Source organism: Boleophthalmus pectinirostris, unplaced genomic scaffold (genome assembly GCF_026225935.1).
Source record: "Boleophthalmus pectinirostris isolate CB_2022bp ecotype Guang Dong unplaced genomic scaffold, ASM2622593v1 HiC_scaffold_8, whole genome shotgun sequence".
Taxonomy (NCBI): Eukaryota; Metazoa; Chordata; class Actinopteri; order Gobiiformes; family Gobiidae; genus Boleophthalmus; species Boleophthalmus pectinirostris.
Window position 1 is genome coordinate 23,445,812 of NW_026571515.1, and position 23,588 is coordinate 23,469,399.

The 23,588-nt window shown below is 36.8% G+C and overlaps 1 protein-coding gene across 1 annotated transcript; it reads left to right on the plus strand.

Moving 5' to 3' along the window:
- The first annotated feature begins 17 nt into the window (after nucleotides 1-17).
- On the plus strand, nucleotides 18-13,051 carry slc9a8 (solute carrier family 9 member 8). Its single transcript, XM_020929734.2, has 16 exons — nucleotides 18-390; nucleotides 619-800; nucleotides 1,207-1,287; nucleotides 2,682-2,740; nucleotides 6,473-6,556; nucleotides 6,644-6,745; nucleotides 6,865-6,899; nucleotides 7,331-7,474; nucleotides 8,647-8,788; nucleotides 9,163-9,268; nucleotides 9,360-9,476; nucleotides 9,576-9,658; nucleotides 9,730-9,841; nucleotides 9,936-10,156; nucleotides 11,014-11,160; nucleotides 12,197-13,051. Exons 1-16 carry the CDS (start codon nucleotides 173-175, stop codon nucleotides 12,308-12,310), a joined length of 1,947 nt encoding a protein of 648 aa, XP_020785393.1. The 5' UTR covers nucleotides 18-172; the 3' UTR covers nucleotides 12,311-13,051.
- The last annotated feature ends 10,537 nt before the right edge of the window (nucleotides 13,052-23,588 follow it).

The window sequence follows — 23,588 nt, forward strand, 5'->3', positions numbered from 1 at the left end:
GGTAGTCATTACACAACCGGACTACAATTTTCAACAGGCTCTCATGCATACACGTCACCAGGAAGTGGAGTAGCGATAGATACACGAAGCTGTCGATATGGAAGATGCAGCGTATCTTCTTGTTAAAGGTCAATTTAAGTAGTAAAACATATCAACAGTTAGTTTTATCACAATGTTTGGCTTCCGTGGCCTAGTTTTGTTTTCATCTGTAGCGCTGCTGCTGCTAAATCCGTCTAGGCTAACGCTAGCTCAACAGCAGGAGAGAGATGGCGCTGGAGAAGCTGATGACCATAAGCCTGTTACAGCTAAAAAACAGTCTTTATCAATAAACAATGAAGGAAACGATGGAACAGCTGAAGGCGAAGAACCAAAGGACGGGCAGCCGGCCAGGTTTGAGAGTTTATTTATGCAATCCTAACCCCAGCTGACTTCTTTCCTTGGCTTGAAGTATTTCATTTTATTTTTTACAGTCAGTGTTAGTATTATGTCTTGGAATTTATGTTCACAAATGTTTATATTGTCAAAATATTATGTAGCTATAGTTTTCCTCTGCTTACGTTTATAGGCATTATAAAATGCGTTTTAGTTTGCCATTAACTTCCATCTGTCATTCTGCAGCAAATCAAATGACACGGATATCTACAACAATGATACCCTTCATTCTCCAACAACAACAAATAAACCAACAACCATGTCACCCCCAACCGCCAAGCCAATCCTGCCTGTGCAGACTGGTGTCAAGGCCCAGGAAGAGGAGCAATCCAGTGGACTGACTATATTCTTTAGTCTACTAGTCATTGGTTTGTATTTAACTATCTCATGTTTTATGACCAGCATGACCAATTGAGGCAGAAAGATGCTGCATAAGTATTCAATTGAATCAGATCAGTGATTGTTTTTGTGGAAGGAAATGGACAAGGAAAGGGAGGTGGTTGTTATGTGTAACACCACAAACAATCTCCTCAACACATTTAAGTAGCCATTATGCTTTTTTGTTCTGAGCAGTCACATGTTTTCACCGCAAGAGCTATGCATTGGACATAAATTATGAAAAATGGTGCTAATCCATCAAGTTGCAGTAGAAAATGCATGTTATTATTGCACTTTGTTAGCAGTTAATGCAGTATAATATTGTATTATTATTATTATTATTATTATGTATTATTATATCTATTTGTAAAATCACTTTTTTCCCCTTCACCACAGGTATCTGCATCATATTGGTGCATCTTCTTATTAAGTTCAAGCTACATTTTCTTCCTGAAAGTGTTGCTGTCGTTTCACTAGGTGAGTGATGCACTGAATCAGTTGAATCAGTTTGTACTTCATTAATTTGCTTTTGGTCTTATAAAATTCTATTGACATTTTAGCTGAAACTCTTCCCAGATTTACAAATTATAATATTTAGAAATTAAAATTTAATTCATTTTGAAATGAGTTAAATTATGATATTTCAATTTACTACATACTCACCCACTGCTAGACCTGCCACAGTAACAAATTTTGAAGTGCAATATATTGCTGAAGTAAATACAGGTGATAAACAATAATACTGAAACCAAACAATTAAGCACAATTATTATAAAAAATATTATAAATGGACAATATTGTAATAAAATATAAGTAAATGCAACTCTTAAGTAGTTTGTCTCTATAATGAGCCATAGAAGTTCATAATTCAACCTACAGTTAAAATCTTACTGCAGTGTAGAACAACAGCCAAAATTTTCCCACTAGAACTAAGAAAAGGTACATACTGATTGACCCCCAAAAATGATTGTTCTGTCTATCATGTATTGAAAGATAAGTGCATATAGTATTTATTGTGACAGCCCTTTTTTACCACAGAACTACAAGAGAAGAGCATATTGAAATTTTGTGCAGTTATCTTTTCAGACTAAAGCATTCAAATAAAGCTTTATGCATGTTCTTTATCTAGCAGGTCGGCCAAGACAAAATAACGGCCTGTGCTGAAAATTTTAGTCCGACAGTCTAAATAAAAGTCTAAAAAAGTCTTTAGAAAAGTCTAAATATCAGCCCAATATGTCTAATATATGTCTATTTACCATTAACAAAGCACATTTATGTAATGAAGTAAAAGAAGTTTTGTTTGGTGATTCTAAAACCTTTCACTGCCTTAATGTTAACTGTGATAACTTGTGCAACTTAAACACTCTCTTTATGTTTTTTCTTATGCATGCCCTGTGTTTAACACCAGTGTCCACTGCCCAACAGAGATAACAGTCGTATAAACTAGGAAGTTCTGCTTTTCCTTCCTTGTGGTTTCCTTTTCTTTGTGCGTTTTCCTTTGCACTATCCCTTTCCTTTGCCTCCTACACAATTCTTTTCATGCTTGACCCTAAATTCTACCGTGTCATCTCTTTTTTTTGTCCTTTACACATGTTTTTTTGTAGCTTTTTAACGTCTTTATCTAGTAAGTGTAACATGAGAGCTCAGAGCCCAAGGGGACAATCTCAGAGACAAAACTACACAATAGCATTTTAAAAACACTTTTTATTCAATTTTGTGCAAAGCAGCCATTATCTTTTACTACCAAAATAGCGCCCACAGTTTAGATATGCAGCATTTTAACATTCAGAGTCTGAAACTTTAATGATGTGATAAAAGTTTAAACAGCTGTGGTCTTTTTCCTCTTAACAGTGTTCCTTTGTTCTCTCTAGGAATTCTAATGGGAGGGTTCATTAAGATCATTGAATTCCAGGAGCTGGCCAACTGGAAGGTACACAGTCTGTCACTTTGCCTATATTATCTTGGGACTATTGATTCTCTGTTGATTTCTTTACAAGTAAAAAAAAAGGTTTAGGCTTTAACATAGTTTGCATGATGGGTAAGAACGGCTTGTAAAGCTCATAAAAAATCTAATACCATGGTAAACAAAAAAAAAATATTTATTGTTGCCTCCTCCCATTGTTTTGAGGCTTGATGGCTATTATTCAGGTAGTAAATTTGCTATAATTTCAAACAAATTTCAAGGAATAGATGTTTGCAAGAGAATTTAATATTTTTGTTTACTTTGTTTCAGTTTTTTGTGTGTGTACATGTTTGCGATATTTGGCCTGACATCAGTGACTAATTACAAAAATATAAATCTAGACTGTAATAATTTGTCACTTCCTGAAGTATTGACTGGGCAGGATCTGTCTATTGGGTAATACATTTCCTTGATAGCTTTAGCTTTTGTCTTAAAACTTTTATCCTTGCTTCATGCATGGTGTAATTGAAACCACTATGAATCTTTCTGGAAATCCCCTCCCAAATCCCGTAAGCCACTGCTGACTACCTTGTTTTTACAAATTTGCCTTTTTTCATAGCACCCACTCAGCCCAAGCCTATTCCATCAGTCATTCGCCATCCGTAACAAATTATTATTATTTTTACTCACTACCTTTTTCCACTATGTTTCATGCAGCTATTCTTTTTCATGCGCATTCTCACAACCTTTAATTAACATTCCTTGTTCTCTGCCAGTGAGTGAGGGAACGAACAAGAGCAGAAGGGGGTGGGGGGAAAGCGGGACAGGTTGTGTCAATGCTTCTTGCACACAGGAACTCATTGTTTTTTCCCCCAGTGGGCCCCATGTGTGTGCTGCTGAATCACTGGACCTAGTAACCAGAGCCCCCGGAGCCCCCTTTACCTCTTTGGCCCTATCCTTTGAATATCTGAGCCACCATCACATGCTCACCTGTCCATAAAGGCAGCATTCTCTTCCTGACTCTGCAGCCCTTTGTCAAAGCCGGAGCATACAAGTTACTCAGTTACAATGGTTAGCTGTACCATTTCTCAGACAGTTTTATTTTTATTGAAATGTGAAGCACAATTTAAAACATACAAAATAGTTGGGAGGTCAGGAGTGTGCAAGCAGTGGTTGTGCTCAGGGAAATTCACTGCAGAAGATACTCTTTCTTTAAGATCTGGATAGAAAGGATTCAGAGTTGGAGAGTAGATGGTTTAGAGACTATGTGTGGTCTGTCAGGACATTTGGTGTGTTGCAGAATTGGCAAAAAAACGTATAGCAGCAATGCAAACAAAAAGTACCGGTACATAATTCCAAACATTTGGTAACAGTTGTGCCAAACTGTTTGATAGTTTTTTTTATTTTCCTTTTAATTTTCCATTCTAAAACAAGAATATATTAAAACGTTTTAAAAATCTAGTTCACAATCTAGATTGTAACTTTGTTAGTATAGTAGTAATGTGAAAGTTTAAGGCTGTAGTTAAAACTGATGGGTTTTTGTGTCTGCCCTCCACAAGTGAATAATCATATTATGTGCAGCATGTGTTACCAGCTTGCATGATGTCCCAATTGGCAAATCTTAACAAGCCCTTAGCGCCGACCTGGAAACCACCAGGCGAGTTGAATCCCCAAAGGAAGCATCCTTCTGTCAGCATCATAGTGGCTATGACCTCCCCTATCGCAAATCAACTCTGTGTTGGTTAATGTTCTTGCTATATTCAGATGTAAAAGCTCTACCTCTTTTTTTTTTTTTTTTTTTTTTTCCACACCTTCCTCAGTCTAGTGGTACCCATAGTAGAAGGAGTCCAGAAATGAAACTCCAGCAGAGCTTATAACAATTTTAAAAGTCGATATATCCGATCTCAAAAGCTTTGTGAGAAATCTCATCCTGGATTCCAGGGAAATTAGTTGTCTTGTCCCCAGGATTTGATTCATGTCATTTTTGGGAAATATATTAAACCCTATTGCATTGTAGTACTACAGCTGTAGCCATCATTCCTGCACGCTGCTGTTAAACATTTGCGTTCCCGTGCAGAGTACAGCTGTACATGTCAGATTATTGTTCATGGATGGCCTGCTGCCTCCTTCCTCTCTTTCTCCTTTTCTCTCTGCCTCTTCCTCTTTTTCTCTCTACCTCTTGCTTTCTATCTCTCTCCCTCATATTAATATTAATTTATGACCTTTCTCCTCCTGAAGGGTAAGGGCTGCCAGGGAAATGCCAGACTCTTATTTTAACATCCTACGACCTCAGTTTAATTGAGTGAAAAGAGACGTAGCACTACAGTTATATTTTCATTTTGTCTAAGCTAGATAAATTTAAACTTGCAACACTTTTAAATTTGTAGAGTTGCCAGCAGCATCTCATAACCTAAGAAATCATCATTTTAATCCTGATTAAAGTATTAGGGATGCAACAATAACCAAAATACGGCAATATCGTATCTTCAGAAGTCTCAGAATAGTATCGTGGGCCATCACAATATATGCCGAATTGCAAGTCTCTTTGCTGAAATTCATTTTTATGGTGCAGCAATAGCTAAAAAAAAAACTGTAGGAATTACATAGACCATGATCCTTTGCTCTCTTTCAGTGCAGACTACACGAAGAAATATCTGTTAAACAATTATAAATCTTTTTTTCTTTGTATTATAACAGAACTAAAGGACTATCAAGGCAGTTTAAAAGGAAGTAGCATATTCACAGTTGTGTTAGCCTCCACAAAATATCGCAATAAATGTTGCACCCTGAGATGTACTTCATGAAAATATCATACCGATAGATCTGGATATCCCTGATAATAGAAGTATTATCAGGGATATCCATCAAGTATTGAAGCATAGATGAATGTGAAAGCATGTGAAATCTGTTTTGTTATGTAATTATGCAAGAGAGAGGTTTTCTGAGTGAAAGGAGAAATCAATAAAGAAAAGGGGAATAAGGCTTGAAATAAATGGACTAACTATATAAGAGAAATGTTCCTCATTTTGATGCAAACCGCACAGAATAAAATAAAAGTTCTTTTCTCAGCATTTTCATCATGCCATCTTGCAGAGAGATGGCACACATAGAGTCACACATAGAGGCTTGTGCTCAGACCACATGGTGCATCACGCTCCGACACATTGGCACATGATTGCTACGCCTGAACTGGGAGGGCAGCCCATTTAGTCAACAAACAACAATGATTTCATTATATGCCTGAACTCATCAAGCACAGTAAGGTCACCAGGATACTCCAGTTTGTCTGTGAGACAAGAATTAACATGACATTTATGGGCTTTTTTTGTTCTTCTATGCAGTGTACATGCGTGTGTATGTGTGTGTGTGAGAGAGAGCGCTGTCAGGAGATATATGCTGCAGCATGCATTGGCTGGCAGGGATTCCCTTCTGTAGAGTATGTCACCCACACGTCTAATGGAAATTCGTTTTGACAAGTTTGTTAGTCATAGCACACGCTCCACTTCCTGCTTCTCCGTTTTCCTCGTACTATGACTGAGGTTTTTATATCAGATGATTACCACAGAGCTAATCACAAATGATGCTTACATAATAGGCCCATGCATTGCTTTATGGGAAGTTGACTATAATGTAGTTGATTGAGACTGTTTATCACTACCCAAGTTAGCCAATATTTGAATCCTTGCCTCTGAGCACTTTTTGTTTCCAATAATGAATAAGTATGTTCTTTTGTCTCTTTTTTTCTTTTTTTAATTTAAGGAAGAAGAGATGTTTCGTCCCAATATGTTCTTCCTTTTGCTGCTGCCACCAATCATTTTTGAATCAGGATACTCCTTGCACAAGGTACAAAAGAATCTTTTAACACACCATAGTTAATAATTTAAATAACATACAAAAAAATGTATTATAATTTGTACCATTTTTCTTTAGGGTAATTTCTTCCAGAACATTGGTTCCATCACTCTCTTCGCTGTGATCGGAACAGCCATCTCTGCATTTATAGTTGGAGGAGGCATATATTTCCTGGGACAGGTGAGGACAGTTGGAAAGTCTGTCAACAATTTTTGTCTTGTACAAATCACTGTAAATACTGTCCTGTAAAAGTCTATATATAATATCCTTCCTTACTTTTGATATTTGCCCTCTTCTAGGCTGATGTAATTTACAAAATGACCATGACTGACAGGTGCGTTCTCCTTGCTACAATCCTTACAATGCTTGTCCACTCTCTGCTTGGGGTCTTACTGGTGTTACTAAACTTCTTTCAACTGCTTACTTATTTTTATATGTGCATTCCTGTTTGTGTTTTGACTTGTCTATTCTGTTAATTTAAAATGTTAGTGCTATTTTGGTACTGGGAGGTGATTTTGATTATCAAGCAACAGTGTGTCTGCACCACCTCCTATTCACGTTTGACTTTTTATAAAATAATGTACATAATCATTATCGCATCAGTGAATATGTTGTTGGTTACATTGCATTCAGATTTCATTGTTTTCTTTAATTGGCTGTGGAAGAGGAAAGTAAGTTGTTAGAACCCGTAACTCTTCATGATAATATAATCAGATTAATTCTGATTACTGTAACATTTCATGTTTTGTCCTCTTTCCTCTGTAGCTTTGCCTTTGGGTCCCTGATTTCAGCGGTGGATCCTGTAGCCACAATTGCCATCTTCAATGCCCTCAATGTGGACCCAGTGCTTAACATGCTGGTGTTTGGAGAGAGCATTCTCAATGATGCTGTCTCTATTGTACTGACAAAGTAAGACACACACATATAATTCCACCTTTGATTCTAATTAATGGAGTGGATCCATCTCATTCCACTTCGATAAGTTTTGATTTATCTGCAGATATAAAGTTACCTCAGCAAAAATATAATTATGATCTGTTTTTAATTAATAAAAAATATAAAAATGTATATTATGTACTGGACTGTAGTTGTGATGTTATCGGCAAAAGGTCAGCTACCTCTTAAGGTGACATTGTTTTGTGTGAACTTTCTAAGCATTACCTTATTTATTTCCACGAAGTATCCGATGACTGTGCAGTAAACCACTCATAGAATTATTATGCGTCATCTTGTGGTCACAAGAAATTGTTGTACTAATGCAATGCCTCTCTGATGACTTGAATAGCGAGTTTGACAGAGAACCTGTGTGCGTGTATGCGTGCGTGTGTGTGTGTGTGTGTGAGGAAGCTGGTGTCGCATCTGTTTACACTTGAACATAGGCCTTATCTAGCTTACTTACGAGCAGCTAAATGTGCAAAGTGATCTCAAGTGTCTGAGCTGCATCCCTACTGTAAATGAAGGCATGAATAATAGATGAGCTGGACCAGATCAACTGCCTTGGCCATTTACTTGTTTGTAGCATGTCAGGGCATGTAAACAAGCTTCTTAGAAAGAGCAGGGCAAAGGTAAATAGAAAACAGGTTACTCATTACAGATAGATAGCTGACAGAGGAGGAGTATGAAGCCCACATCTCCCAAAGATATCCATAGATATCCATTCTTTATTAGGGGGTTCAGAAATCTGACACCAATTTGCATATTATTAAAATGGAATGGTATTAAATGTATTGATGGTTACTTTTTTGATAGCTTTTTATTGCTAGCAGCTATTATTTTTATCCTCAATTAAACGATTTCACACTATAGGTGTAGACACCCTCTATTGCAAGAGTGGTTTTTTCTGTGTTTCTAAATTATGAGCAAGGGTGTGATTTTACTTGTTTTTCCACATATATGTGCAATTTTTGTTACACAACACAGCCACATTAATTTTACCTATAAGTGAAGGTTTACTTCAATGTAGCGCTCATTGTTTGAGTTGAAATGGAATGTTTCTGCCCTCTAGAGGCAAGTATAGGTGCTACAGTTTAATATTTCATGTTTCATTTCATGTTTTTTCTTTGTTTTGTTTTGTTTTTCAGCACTGCAGAAGGGTTCTTTTCACAGTCAGACAACTCAACAGTCACTGGCTGGGAGATCTTTATACAGGCTTTGGGCTACTTTCTCAAAATGTTTTTTGGTTCGGCTGCTCTGGGAACACTTACTGGATTGATCTCGGCTGTTGTATCCTCAAATAACCAAACCATTTCCCTCATTTACAGTTGTAATGTTGCTAGTTGATAGTTAGTGAATATACAGTATAGTAAATACTATTGAGTTTAACATATCTTTGTGGGGGGGGGGGGGTGTAACAACATGTCTGTTGTTATCAGCAGAGGGAGCTCAAACACAAATCTGATCATGTACAATATAGGCCTTTTGTATTTATAGTACATTTTCCAAATTAGTCATTAGTATTTTATGTTTTGAAACATCAAATACAATTGCAGAGGAAACCCCATGCATGTTTTTATGAGCCAATGAAGGCTAGAATTAAGCATGATATGTCCACATTAAAGTATTATAAATTACATTGATGAACTTAACTCACTGGTCAGTTTTTGAAGCATTTTGACCTGAGGAAGACCCCCTCTCTAGAGTTTGGCATGATGCTAATCTTTGCATATCTGCCATATGGACTTGCAGAAGGCATACAGCTCTCTGGTGAGTGCACACTTTCAGAGAAATAAATGCAGTATATTTTTAAAGATATCTCAAGTTATCTTGTATTACCTCATGATGTTCTCCACCGCAGGGATTATGTCCATCCTGTTTGCTGGTATTGTGATGTCCCACTACACCCATCACAACCTGTCTCCGGTCACCCAGATCCTCATGCAGCAGACTCTACGCGCTGTGGCCTTCATGTGTGGTCAGTCACACATCTTTGAGCTCCAGTGACTGCAGCACATGTCAAACTGTGTGCTAGACCAGTTTGTAATAATTACTGCTCTGTTTCTCCTCTTTTCAGAAACATGTGTCTTTGCGTTCCTTGGTCTCTCCATATTCAGCTTCCCACATAAATTTGAGATATCTTTTGTCATCTGGTGCATTGTAAGTATTTTAAATGTTTGTATAATATTCTGTGAAGAATTTGCTAAAATAATGATTTTGGTTCATTTCAGGTGTTGGTCCTGCTTGGTCGTGCAATCAATATCTTTCCACTATCTTTTTTGCTCAACTTCTTCAGAGACCACAAGATCACCCCTAAGATGATGTTCATTATGTGGTTTAGTGGTCAGTACTACACTGAAATTGTGGAATATATGTTTTATAATATTTAATGCCTATTTTACTTCTTCATATTTTGACATAATTTGATTTATTATAGGTTTGAGAGGTGCCATTCCATACGCTTTGAGCCTCCATCTTGGCCTGGAGCCTATAGAGAAGCGCCAGCTCATTGGCACCACAACCATCATCATTGTCCTTTTCACCATCCTTCTCCTCGGAGGCGGGACTATGCCTCTCATCCGCATCATGGACATTGAGGAGAGCCAGTCACGACGCAAAAGCAAGAAAGACGTTAATCTCAGCAAGACACAGAAAATGGTAATTACTTTCTTTGATATTAGATTAGGTTCTACCAGCAGATTAAAGTACCGGTATTCATTTTTAGTTTGAAGATTTTGTGCTTGTTTCAATATAACGTCATTGTGCCTTTTAGCAGTAGCTTATTCTTTTCATTAAGATTACTTTGTTGGTGAATAGTTCTTGACAAATATTAGAATAAATTAACCTAATTTGAATACATTGAATTTAATGATGTCTCCAGTTAGACTAGGCTTAGATCACTTGAGGTCACTTTTCTACTTTCTACAACTATTCTACTTTTTTCATAGACATTTTGAGAAACACTAAAAAGCATAGGTGGGTAAATTGCTAGCCAAGAACTGGTTTCTGTCCATAATTTTCTATGCTTAATGCCATTTATGCTCTACACTGCTGAAATGTGTGAATTCTTCAACCCGAAACCTGTATGAAGCCTCTTAAATCACAGCCATTAACTGTTTGATTGCTAAACTTGCCATAGTGTTTCATTCTGCATTATGATTAACTGCAGTTATAATACAATATTCATACATTTTCTTAATCATCAAACCTATCCCTGTGACGTAACAAGAAGAACTGAGGTCGTTTAAGGACTGCAGTTGTGTATGGGGTATTTGCATGTTTGATGTTTCCAAAGCCTGTTTAAGATCTTTGAATAGCAGGCATACATCTCTCACTCCTGGCCATTGCCCGGCTCCTCTTTGATGTACTTCCTTTCGTGCTTCCCGTATTCCTGATGTGATCATCTCTATCATCCTCTGTAGCCCGTTCCTGTGGCCCGGGCACTTCATCTGTTCGTTTCATGTTTTGCTTTTTTTGCTTCTCTCTCTTTATCCTGTCTTTCTCTGTGTGTCCAGGGAAACACGATAGAGTCGGAGCACCTGTCAGAGCTGACAGAGGAGGAGTATGAAGCCCACATCTACCAAAGACAGGATCTGAAGGGCTTTATGTGGCTTGATGCAAAGTACCTTAACCCTTTCTTCACCCGCAGACTTACCCAAGAGGTACGCCACTGTCAGTTCAAATCTGTCACATACTGTACTACATGGAAAACAAGGATTTCTGCATGTTTTAATTAATAGAAACAAAAAAGGCACAAAATTAATCTAAAAACACATTAGAGTTACATAAAGGTCAAAAATTGCATTGCATTACATCATAAGGCTTTCAAGTTACTTTGAAAGGGAACTGGGCCTCAGAGGTACTGTGACAGGGGACTGAATAAATAATTGAGTGTCTAGCAAGGCCATATATAAACATTCAATACATTATTTAAAAATGTCACAATATTAATTAGATATTATCTGACACATGAATGAAACTAAGATCCTGCATGACTCTTAACTTATTTAATATAAGGTTATATGCTATATTACCAGAATGTTGAGCAATGCCTTCTCCACCCACCCAGTGAATCTCTGTAATGTAAACAAGGGTTTCTTAAACAGAGGTGGTGGTATTTAGGTTAAAGGTGAAATATGCAACTTTTATGGTGGGAAGACCGCCACTCGCTTGCCTCCATAAAGAAATTATTGCTTTGCCTTAAATGTTCCCAGTGCAGTTAACATCTACAGTGACACTTTCTGCCATTTCAGTATCTGGTCTGTTTTCTGGTGAATGACCACCAGAGGGCAGTAAAGTTAGTCAAAGAATAATAGAAAAAGAAAAACTGCAACAAGAAAAACAAACATGGATGCACCTGCTTCTGCAATTACATTTTGACATTTGGTGGAAAGCAGGTGGAAAATTTGTTGAAGCCTTTTCTACTCATGTTTTTAAAACTCTGTGATAACTCGTGAAATGACGGATAGAGTGTAAATGAGCCTAAATTGTGAGAGGGATCACTCCCTCCCCCAATTTGGCTGGTGGTCAGGTCTGGTTATTTGCCTATCCTTATGAAGTTAGAAACGGTTACCGATGATAGATGGTCGACCCTCCACCAAGCAGTTACATAATAATAGTGTTGCAATGTTCAACTATTTTTGTCATGATTTAGTTTGTACTGGGCTTAGGCATCGCTAATGTTGTTGTGTTTAACAGGATCTCTTACATGGGCGAATTCAGATGAAAACTTTGACCAACAAATGGTACGAAGAGGTGCGCCAGGGTCCCTCTGGATCTGAAGACGATGAGGATGAGGCTGAACTACTGTAAAATACTACAGTATGAGCACTATACAGGAGAACCATAAAGGGACAATGTGAATCCAGGTCATTTTCACTTTGACAACAGGACTTTCACTTGTGCCAGTACTGAAGGTTTTTACGACAAGGTTTTTTTTTGTTGTTGTTGTTGTTTTTTTGTTTTTCACTCAACTTATTTTTTATAATGTTAAGATGAAGGATGATTCTGGGTAACAAAGTGAAAAATTAAAACCTTATGCTACTGGTGTTTTTGAAGTGTTCCTGCTAACACTGTCCACTCTCTAAGGGAACTAGTTGAACCATTAATGGGGATATTTTGTGAAGCAATACAAGAGCACCTTTTCATTTATATGTCATGTACTGTAAGTTGTCTTCAGCACTTTTGTTGGCTGTCTTTTGTTTGTTTGTTTCTCCAAGCCATGTTACAGTCACAAATAATTTAAACTTTAATTGACAGATCATTGAAAGTGTTTTTTACCTGAAAGACAAATTAAGAATAATGAACTGTAGCCTTCTGATCCAGTTTTGTTTAAAATTAAAGATTGCACTAGTTTCCATAGATTTTAATTTAGACAACAATGAATGTGTGTGGGCAACTTGAGACTATGAATGTGGTTTTATTTATCACATATTTATGTTTAATGTGGGTTTACGTGGTATAAAGGCCTTTTATAAATGTGAAAAATATTTAAGAAGTGAGTATGAAGTGTATGGACACAATTAAAATGTATATTAAAAAAATGTATTTGAATCCAGATTTTTTTTTTTTTTGCATTGTAAATAAAGTCAAATAGTGGGGGCACACTCTATATTTAGCAAAGAAGAAACAGTTTATTCCCATAGAGGCTACGTATTATACTGACTTTTGGAAGTGCATCATACTCATGAACTCAAGAGCTTTGTTTAAAGTTGGACTATGTCATTTTTCTGATAAGAATCCAGCACCTGGTTGTGTCGATGGAGATATGCTAGGGAGATTGCTTTCCCTGGGTTGTACCATACTATGACATTCAACGTTCTTATTAGTAAACAATACCTTTAAAAAATATTCTTCTGACTATAAGGTGGTCCACCTTTTCACAAATCAGATCTGTAAATTGGCACGGTGCTTGTGTCCATGGAAATAGTTCAGTTTATATCATACTGTGAAAAATTCCAGGCATCTCTATGGTCACCCTGAAAGTTACACAGTGCACCTAAATAAAATTGTACTATTGTATACCAGCGTGTTGGGTTTAGCATTTGTAATTGTTATTATCAAAGAATTTTAAGGTTTTAAATTATTTGCAAGACTTAAAAACAATAATTACCAATGATGAATCCTAGCCAGTATGGACTCTGGAGTCCAGCTATACATTGGTCATAGGGCCATTCTGTAAAATGTAATGTGTGTTGGGAGATGGTGTGTAATAAGAGTTTATGGCCAGTAGGTGGGGAATATGGACCATGAAATATTAATAACCCCATATACCCTGCTAGATTAAGACAGTGTTGCATTATTCACAACCCCCAATTATAATCAGTTACTCAGACACTGGACATGGTTAAAAGCACATGATTGTAATGAGATCGTATGACCGTGTGCCACAGTTTGGGGTTCAGTGAGAGAAGTTAAAAACACAGACAAAGGTGTGAAAATGTGGTCCACAGGTTTTACTTTTGTTTTTTTGTTGTTTTTTTTAATAGTTTACAAAAGTGCAGATACAAAAAGTGCAAGGTGGAGACAGCCAGAAGTTTTCCTTTCAGCAGAACACAGAAAGACGTATGGAGGCACGTTTTATCCCTTCTGTCTGATTGGGTAAAACTACAATATCCAAAACAGGAATGGTAAAAATTAACATTAGCTTAAAATAGTGCCCTAACATTCTGTAAAACGAACCTCTCTTTTAGGACTCTTTAGGACTGGGACAGAAGAAAAAAGAAGTAAGTACAAAGCAAAACACCACACCATTAATTAAAACACAATAAAATACACAAACGCACACTTAAAACATTCTGAAGCTGATATATATTTCAACATATCTATTGCATTACTCAGTTTTAAAGTACCATAACTGGTTAATTAAACATGTCTTCTTTTCCTCCAGGGTCCAGAAGTCAACTGAAGTGCCACTGTGCTTCAGGATTAAAAGCAGTAAAAGGAAAGCCAATACACACATTTTTAAATCCAATTATGTGCAATTTCTTTTTTAATATGTGCAAAAATGTTTAAAGTGTTGTGTGCTATCAAATGTGCTGTGTTTTAAAGTGTCTTCGTGAAGGGTGAAGGTGCTGAGTGTTATGAACAAGGTGGATTTGCAGTGTAAATATTCTATGGAGCAGTTCCTCAAGATATAATTTATAAAACTATTGCCTTCTTATAACCCCTTACATACATCTTGAGGCTTATTTTTAAAAATCTTCCATTTTTTTCTACTTCAATATTTAAACGTAAGTTGAAACATTTAACAGCTTGGCGGGAGTCCAAGAAAATATTGTCTAAACATGAAACAACAGTGTAATCCAAAGTGTCTTAATGCTTAATGCTCTGTACGACTGTCTCATAAAAAATTTATTAAAAAGTATTACTCTAACTGCTTTGTATTTTTCATCTAAAACTTTAAGATATATTTATTTGTAGATACAGTAAAATACAACACATTTAATAAGAAAAAAGTACATTTAATCCCATTTTTACACAAGAAATATAGCATTAACTTCATTAACGTCCTGCTTTATATAGATGAGTGCTGTGGCCTTGTCCATTGCGCAGTACATCTACTTTACATTCGGCTCTTTAAAATGAGCTCACACATCTGCCCATTTTGACTCTCCAATTAAAATATCTTTCTAACCACTCTGGGGGTAGTGAATACTAGTACTCCCTCTGTATCCTCATGAATAGTGATGTGATTGGCCCAAAGGTGAACTCTGCGGCGTTGCTCTTGTAATAATATTCATTCATACATGAGTGATGTACTTCTTAGTAACTTTCAAGGCTCAAGACATTTTTAATTTGTGTAGAATATTTCAGAAATGTGTACTTCATGGCAATATAAAAGAAATATGGTTGAATTCTGTCAAAGTCACTTATATAAAAATATGATTCTGTGCAGACTTGAGCCTTACATATTTTTCAGTTATGTCCAAATGTACATAAAAGGCTGGTCACAACTTGCTTGGGGTTAGAAAAGGGGACATTGGTGTACAAATCATTATCCAACATATATTTTCATCTATTTTGTGCTCCCCGGTGGTGCAGGGATTGCTCATATGTTGTTGTCACCTTGGCCTCAGGTTCATCTCTGGCCACTATTGTGTGCTGAATGTCTCTACCTCTCTGTCCCCACTTCACACTACAGCTGTCCTCTCCAGTAAAGCCTTTGGGCCAGAAAATCTATGACTGGAAACAATGTGTGCTGACCTCAACCAAAGCTCTCGGCCTGACCTCATTGTCAAAGCCTGAACTTGTCAGATCTCAGAAGCCAATCTAAGGCCTAGTCAGTGCTTGAGGATCCACAGTGGGTCACTGTGTCCTTAGGTACTTCACATACATTGCCTAGTATGAAGGTGGTGTGAGCTTGAAAGTTGATGTTATGTTTTTTTTTTAATCTAAAACAATTCATTATTTATTTGTTTTTCATTTATCTGATCTTTTGTCCAGTGATAACTTTTGCTGACTGTTCATTAATATTAACAAATGCATGACCAGTCAGCAAGCCATTTTTAGTGAAACCCTAACCTTGTTGGCATATGGTGACGCATGTGGTTCACAGGAGAACAGATGCTGCTGTTCTGTATGAGGGTCTATGGCAGAAAAAATCTGTCTCTATATGTGTGGTAGACTTGTGACGAGAGCAGCAGGAGAGGAGCAGGCCACTCACATGTGAAGGCTGTGTGCATCGTCTGTAATGAACAAATGAACAAAAACCTCGGAAGGGGCCTGGAGGTTGAGGAGTGACCGGAGGTAAGGCTATCTGCAGGAACACCACACACACACACACACCTGCCATTGTCACTCCAACTTTGTTTACTTCACCTTTACCTTTTACTTCAACTTTTTTAGGGTGAGATCGGGACTACATGCACATTCGCAACCATTATAAAGAATTCCATGGGTGACACAAAACACACAAATTATGAAAAAAAAAAGGTTGTTATATATTTATTTATTTATTTATTTATTTATTTATAATATATACATTTATTTATTTATTTAAAAGTGCACTATGTAACTTTTTGGTTGGGGGTCTGTTGTTGCCTGCGTGTTTCTATGGAGATGTCATTGCTCTGACTGGAATGTTCCACAGTATGATATTAAACAGCTCTGCCTTACATTTATTAAATTACAGGTGGTTTTATAGCTTAAAAATACCTAGAAAAACTGATATTTTGACTATGAGCGAGGTCGCCTCTTCACAGATCTAACCTGTAACTTGGTCTGGTTAGGTTTCCATGGAGATAGAAAGGTTTAATGCCATACAGTCAAACATTCCAGACAAAGTAATAACATCTCATGGAGAAAAGCATTTGAGGGACCCTCCACCAGAAAAGTTACACAGTGCAGCTTTAAAATTACAGGAAGTAGTGCTATGTCCTAAAATGGAATGTCTCATCACCAATACATGCAAATCAGAGACAAATAAATGCTCAAAAATACATTTTTCTAAACTCATATTTATTTAACAAAATATATTTGTGTCAAACTGGACAGGCTTTGACCCTTGTTGACATATGGTTGCTATTTAACAATCATGCAATCACATCTATGTCATCTGTTGTTTATGTCCAACCAGGATGTAAAATTGTATGTGTTTACAGAAAAAAAATCTGTACTGGGAAAGCTTATGCACTTCTAGTAACATCTCAGTGTAAAAGCTGTACTATTATTTTGTCTATAAGCTGCACTGAAAAATAATGACATTGATATGCACTGATAAAATTCTGTCTTTTCAGCTGTTGTGTATGCAAGAAGGTGCCACCAAAACAGACTGGTCTTTTTCAGGTAATGTAAGGGCAGGATGGGCTAATTGTGTGATATTATGTCAATTTTATGAAACCCTATCTTAAAATAACTGCTGTGGTCTTAAATGTTTAATGTGAAGTTGAGTTGAATATAACAGTCGGCACTTCTCTAATCATGTTTATGAGTGAGAGAAATAGCTTCCATAAAAGGGATTGTGGGCGACTTTTATGACCCTGCCCCTGGTTTATGTCATGTTGTAAAAATATTGAATTACAACCTGTATATGAGCAGCCATGTTACTCCCTCCCGTTTTATCTTCATGTGTGATATAAACAACATTTATGAAAATGTTATTTGTCTTATCAACAGTTAGTCCCAAGGTCATAGCCATAAGTGTGTATATGTAAATGCATTTACAATGTAAACATTTGTGCGAATTCTACAGCAAGATGGATTCTCATGATATTTGTGAGTTCACAAACTCATGAGAATCCATCTTGCACGGATTTCAGTGTATGGTTACAAAACACACATGATGACGTCGACAGACGTACATTGTTTGTGGATTTATGGACAGGGAAGATGTGTTTGCCTGTCTCTTAACTGGATGTAACAACAGTTTGATTTTTCAGCTTGTTCCACTGTTGTAGTGCTTTGACCAATCAGATTCAAATAGTCATCATGATGCTCCGTATTTTCATATCACTTTCAGAGAGAACCATCTCAGATTGATAATGTGTAGAACTCAACTCAGAGTGACTCACATATCAATCTGGTGAGCCACTTATACACCACATGCATGTCTCCATGGAGATATTGATGTTTTTCTTGATGTGTTTGACTGCAATGCATTAAACTAAACATTGTATTCGACAGTGACCGCTCACCCCTGGAAGTAAATGTCTCATAAATTTTTCCCATACATTTTCTGGAAAAAATGAAGATTAAAAGTTTGCAAGCTTGCCCAGAGCTGATAATCTATGTGGTAACTAATGATCATAAGACTTACCATATTATGAGTTGTGGTTACCACATAGCTGCGATGCCTTTAAACTCTTATATTTAAGATTTTTTTAAAGTCCATGGGAAAAATGAATGGAAAATTGACTTCAGCCCCCAAAGCATTCTTTGACTGCTGAGCTCCATATCTTGGATTTACTCAATTACATATGTTTCATTGCTTATAAAATATTCATTCTCGCTGTGACCTGAAACTTGGCCTGGTGGCCCCATGAAGATAGTTAAAACCATACCATTCCATCTCCATGCAGGTACATGTGGCAGACCTTAAGAAAAGTTACATAGTGCAATTTAAGCAGGCATCTTATCTTTTTGGTAACTAATTCTGAAGTTGCATTGTCAAGAACCTTGAACAGTTATCATAAATTTGCTTTTACTTCTTTTTGTCAAATTCACAGTGGTAGACTGAGGGTTACGCCAGTTCTTTTTTGCACATAATTAGTGAGAGAACTTTAATGCAGAGCTGGAGGTTTGACTTGGCACAGCGAGGAGTCGAGCGGACCAAAGCGGACCCCTCACAGTTCTTCTGACAGAGGGAGCTTTAGAAGACAATAGCCCCAAGCAGCACAGCGGTGAAGATCTTTGAACAGATGTAAGCTGATGTATCCAAGTCCAAACGCACAGCTCCCGCAAATAGCTGCAGAATCACACTTACAAATAGTTTATTCGACAGATTCAACCGACACAGAGAGAAAAACACCACCTCAGCAAAAGAGTTCTCTTTGTTCTTCTGTTTGATTACATTTTCTGATAAAAAATATAACAACACACTTTCAGTGCTGTTTATGGATATTTTAACATTTTCAATTGTTACCAACAGGTGAGTTGTCTTTAGATCAATTCATTGCATTTTTCTGATAATTATTTTCCAATGTGGTTTTACTTTACTGTATTCCTTTTTTGTGTCGTAATATGCATAGAGATTTGTGTCTGGCTTGCCTTCCTGTAGCTATAGACACTTTTCACAAATAAAACAAGATGGCATCCTGAATACAAATGTGATGTTATTATTTGTGTGAATATTTTGGGTAATATAATCTGGCCTTCGGGAGCGTCACTCATCGATGGTCCAGAGTGACAGTGACATACTATTTCATTATCACCGTCCTTGTCAAACACAATTATAATCCCCATCATCTTAATGTTTGGCTGTAACGACCTCTGGGAGACCTCCTTTTACAATGTCCCCATATGTCCCGTGTTATCTAGATTAAACACCGCTAACGAGAGGACAGAGGGTGGCCGTGACCGCGCGCATTGACCACTTGCAAGAAGAGAGTGTAAAGTCAATGGTGGCAATGAAAGCAGTCGATGAGGCCTATAGCACACCCTTCGTAAACGTTTGCTTGCTAATTAGATTGAATGGATTAAGACACTCACAGTAGCTAACTGTATTGACATTTCATTAAACTTCTCTCCACGTGAAGCCATAGCTAAAAGTTCATCTACATAGGAACCTCTGAGACATTCTCAACAGTGTCCACAAACCGGCTGTCTATAGGAGCCAGATCATTAGACAAATTATAGTCTGCGGTTTACAGCTTTGACATTTGCTCAAGAAGCCCTGATGGCTGGCACATGTCGCTTTAAGCCATTGGTAAATATATAAATATACGTAATATATAGGCAAGGTGGTGTTACGACAAATAAGTCATGGATCTATTGAGTGGTTGGGGCCAAATGTTCCGGATTTTAATTAGGACTATGAAGCTTGTCCCAAGGTTATACACAGAGGCTAGAAGCATGAATGAATTTGATGATTAAATTTAAATGGAGTGGGGTTATGCTGTACAGCTCCCAGTCAGGCCTCATGTCCCAAGAAACCAACGGTTCTGTCATTCGCGGTTTTGTCACTGACGTAGGGCAAAATCTGTCTCGCCTCAGCACAGATATATTGTAAGCAGCTGTTGAGGTCAAAATAAATCAGCTGCTTTCTTCATCTAATTATAAAACGCTTTTCAGGAAGTGCACATTAGCACGCTAGTTATCATTAGCTTTACAGTGAATAATTACGATGCTCAGAGTACATAAGGAAAGTGTGAAATCATTTTGAACCACCGCAAACCGTTTATACTGAACTAATTTTATTTTTCACATTTTGAGACAGTAAAAAAACAAGTATTACAGCACCTTTACTAAACAATGAACAAAGACTTCATTCATAATGGACAAATAGTTTATTAAATGGCTATATTATGCTATTTTCTGATCTGTTATAATGTTTCCTCTTCAAAAACACAACTGGAGTTTTGTTTTGGTTCATTCGTGGAATTAGGAGTTCTTTTCTCAAATTGAAAACACTCCATCTTGTGCTGTCATGTGGTAATACAGGAAACGGTCTGATGTGTTTTTAAACTCCAAACACCTTTACTAGATTCATTTGAATAATTTCCGCCGTGGTATTGCCAATCTTTGCTGAACAAAAGGTAAAAGGTAGCTAGTAACTTGAAAACTACCTCTACATGACATCATAAGGTGGAACAAGGTGTATTGAGCATTAATAAAGAGTTACTTAAACACAACTCCAGGTATGTTTTTAATGAGATAAGAACATTCTAACATGACTTACAACAGTGAATTTTGCACAATATGTGATCTTTAAAAGTGATTCAGACTCTTGCTGAATCCTGCTTAATGGGTGAGGAGTTAAAGTATTTATTAAATAGTTATCAAACCTGAAACCTTCTTAATAAACTATGTGTTTAGTCTGAAATCAGTCAATGTTAATGCTTTATTAAGGCTAAATAAAGTGTGTAAAATATGTTACTTTTTCCAGTTAAAATCAGTGGAATGAATAAGAAAATATATGTCTTGTATCACTGTTTTAATGTCCCACTATAACAACAACAAAAAACTACTACTACTACTACTACTACTACTACTACTACTACTACTACTACTACTACTACTACTACGACTACGACTACTACTATTACTATTATTATTAGAGATGAGATGATTGTGGTTGGTTTATGTGATCTGAGCTGCCTGTTATGATGGAGAGAAAAAACAAGGTCAAACTTGTAAAAAAGAGGTGAAGTGAGTGTCTATATAAAATGGACAAAAACAAAAACAAGGAAGTGTGTTAATTTTTAAAATGGTTTAATTTATTATAGCACATGTTTGAGCGTGTTTGCCATTATCAGGGGGACAAACAGAATGATGTATTCATGAGTCATTTTAAAGTGTCTCAAAAGAGCACAACGAGGACATCTGGAAGGAGTTGTTTTGCAAAAAATTCAACACACAAGATGTGACAAACTCTTTGGGCAACCGCTTTTGTAAAAATTATAATGACAACCAAAGAGTTGACAAGGACATCCTCTATCATAAACACGTGTTTTTGTAGCATCACTTTTAATCACTATATAAAGAAAGACATCATTTCATTTGACAATTTTATTGTTACTGACTTAAATTATTTGCCTGGGGTTATGTGTGGTTGGATTCTTGTACACATAAGAAACACATGGAAAACACAAGGAGGATACTGGGTAAAAATTTTTCCAAATGCACTACTTTTAGTTTAGTAGAAATGGTCGAATCCAGTGCTGAAATCATCCAGATGATTTAAGTGAAGATGTATGGAGTATAAAAACATAGTGAAGCACTCCTGTATTAAAACATGATAAGGAGGAACAGGGTGTTTTCAGTTAGACAGAACACAGCCTAAATATAACATGTGTGTATGAAACAAAACACAACTCCAGGTATGTTTTTGAGGAAACAGCATTATAACATAAATCAGAAAACAGCATAACTCTTTAAAATATGAAATAGCAGAGGGACTATTTAGCTCTCCACCATCTTGTCTTGGTGTGAAATGGCTTTTATGGAAGCATGGTGCACCCTATACATCTAAATGTAAAACACGGGAAACCAATGATGCTCAACATTATAATTTAAAGTCCGAGATGAAAGCCACACTTGCATCTGTCAATCAAACATGAATCCAATCTCACATCAATCACACCTTCAGCACAGAGGAGAAAAATGACCTCTGCTGTATTTATTGTTTATATTTTATACAGACAACACTAACCTTTTCCAATGATAATCCATACAACATCTGCTGTCTTATAACCATATATAATCAAAAACAACAAAATCGATCATGCAATCTATTGCTGACATGGAATTTTCTACCAAATTACCAGGAAATATATTTTTCACCAGGGCGTGCACATATCCACAACATGATGGATCTCAGAGCATGGCAGAATAAACATGAAAATGGTTCAAAATACCTCTCTGGCATAAAGTATAGCTTATTACTGGTGAATTCATACAACCTACAGAGTGGTATCATGGCAAAATGGGCCTAATAAATATTCCTATTTGGTTACTGTAACGTAGGTTGACCGTGAGCGGCTTGGGGTTCAGTGAGCAAGGTAAAAACCAAAATCCAGACACAGACAGGTAGTTGTGGTCCACGGTTTACTTTTGTTTTTTCAATGATTACAAAAGTGCAAGTGCAAAAAGTGCAGGGTGCAAAATGGAGGCAGGCAGCAGTTTCCTCTCCAGCAGCAGAACACAGACTGATCTTTGAAGGTGCCTTTTATGCCGGTCCTACTGATTGGAAAAAACCACTATGCTAAAACAGGGATGGTTAAAATTATCATTAGCGTAAAATTAAAACCTAAACCTCCATAAAACAACCCAAAACCCAGATAACTATTAAAACCACCAACTATATACATAAAACCCTAAAACCATTACACCAATTAAATGTTAAAACCCATAAACCAATAAAACACCTAACCTAAAACCCCTGTACAAAATGTTACACGTGGTCCAGCCCGGAACCATAAGAGGGAGCTCGTTTCCGGGGGACTCTTTTCACACCTGGACAGAAGATTAAAAGGGGAGGTAAGTAAAAGCAGATCCACCATTCATTAAAACACAATAAAATACACTAAACACATCAACACTTAAAACATTCTAAAACAAATATTGCACCATATTTATTGCACAAAGTCAATTTAAAATGTAATTTGTTATTGTCTCCCTTTTCCTCCAGGGACAAGCAACTTCCAATTAAAGTGCTGTGCCTCAGGAATAAAAAATGGTTAAAGGAAAGCCAATAAATATTTTTTAAAACCAACTGTGTGCAATTTATTTTGTGATGTGCAAATATGTTAAAAGTGCTGTGTGCTAGGAAAGTGCAGTGTTTTAAAGTGCTCTAGTGAAGGGTGAAGGTGCTAAGTGTGGTTTGGGGTAACAAACCAGCCTGTTTGTTACAGTTACCTGCCACAGAAAGTAATGATGTGCGATGTGTGCAATGCATGCTGGTGGATTCTCCCAAATGCATTGATCAGACGGC

Excerpts from the sequence above, each read along its gene's own strand:
- slc9a8 (XM_020929734.2), top strand. The coding sequence starts at position 173 with ATGTTTGGCTTCCGTGGCCTAGTTTTGTTTTCATCTGTAGCGCTGCTG. Across the intron at positions 391-618 it reads AAGGACGGGCAGCCGGCCAG|CAAATCAAATGACACGGATA; the intron begins GTTTGAGAGTTT and ends GTCATTCTGCAG. Across the intron at positions 1,288-2,681 it reads TGTTGCTGTCGTTTCACTAG|GAATTCTAATGGGAGGGTTC; the intron begins GTGAGTGATGCA and ends TGTTCTCTCTAG.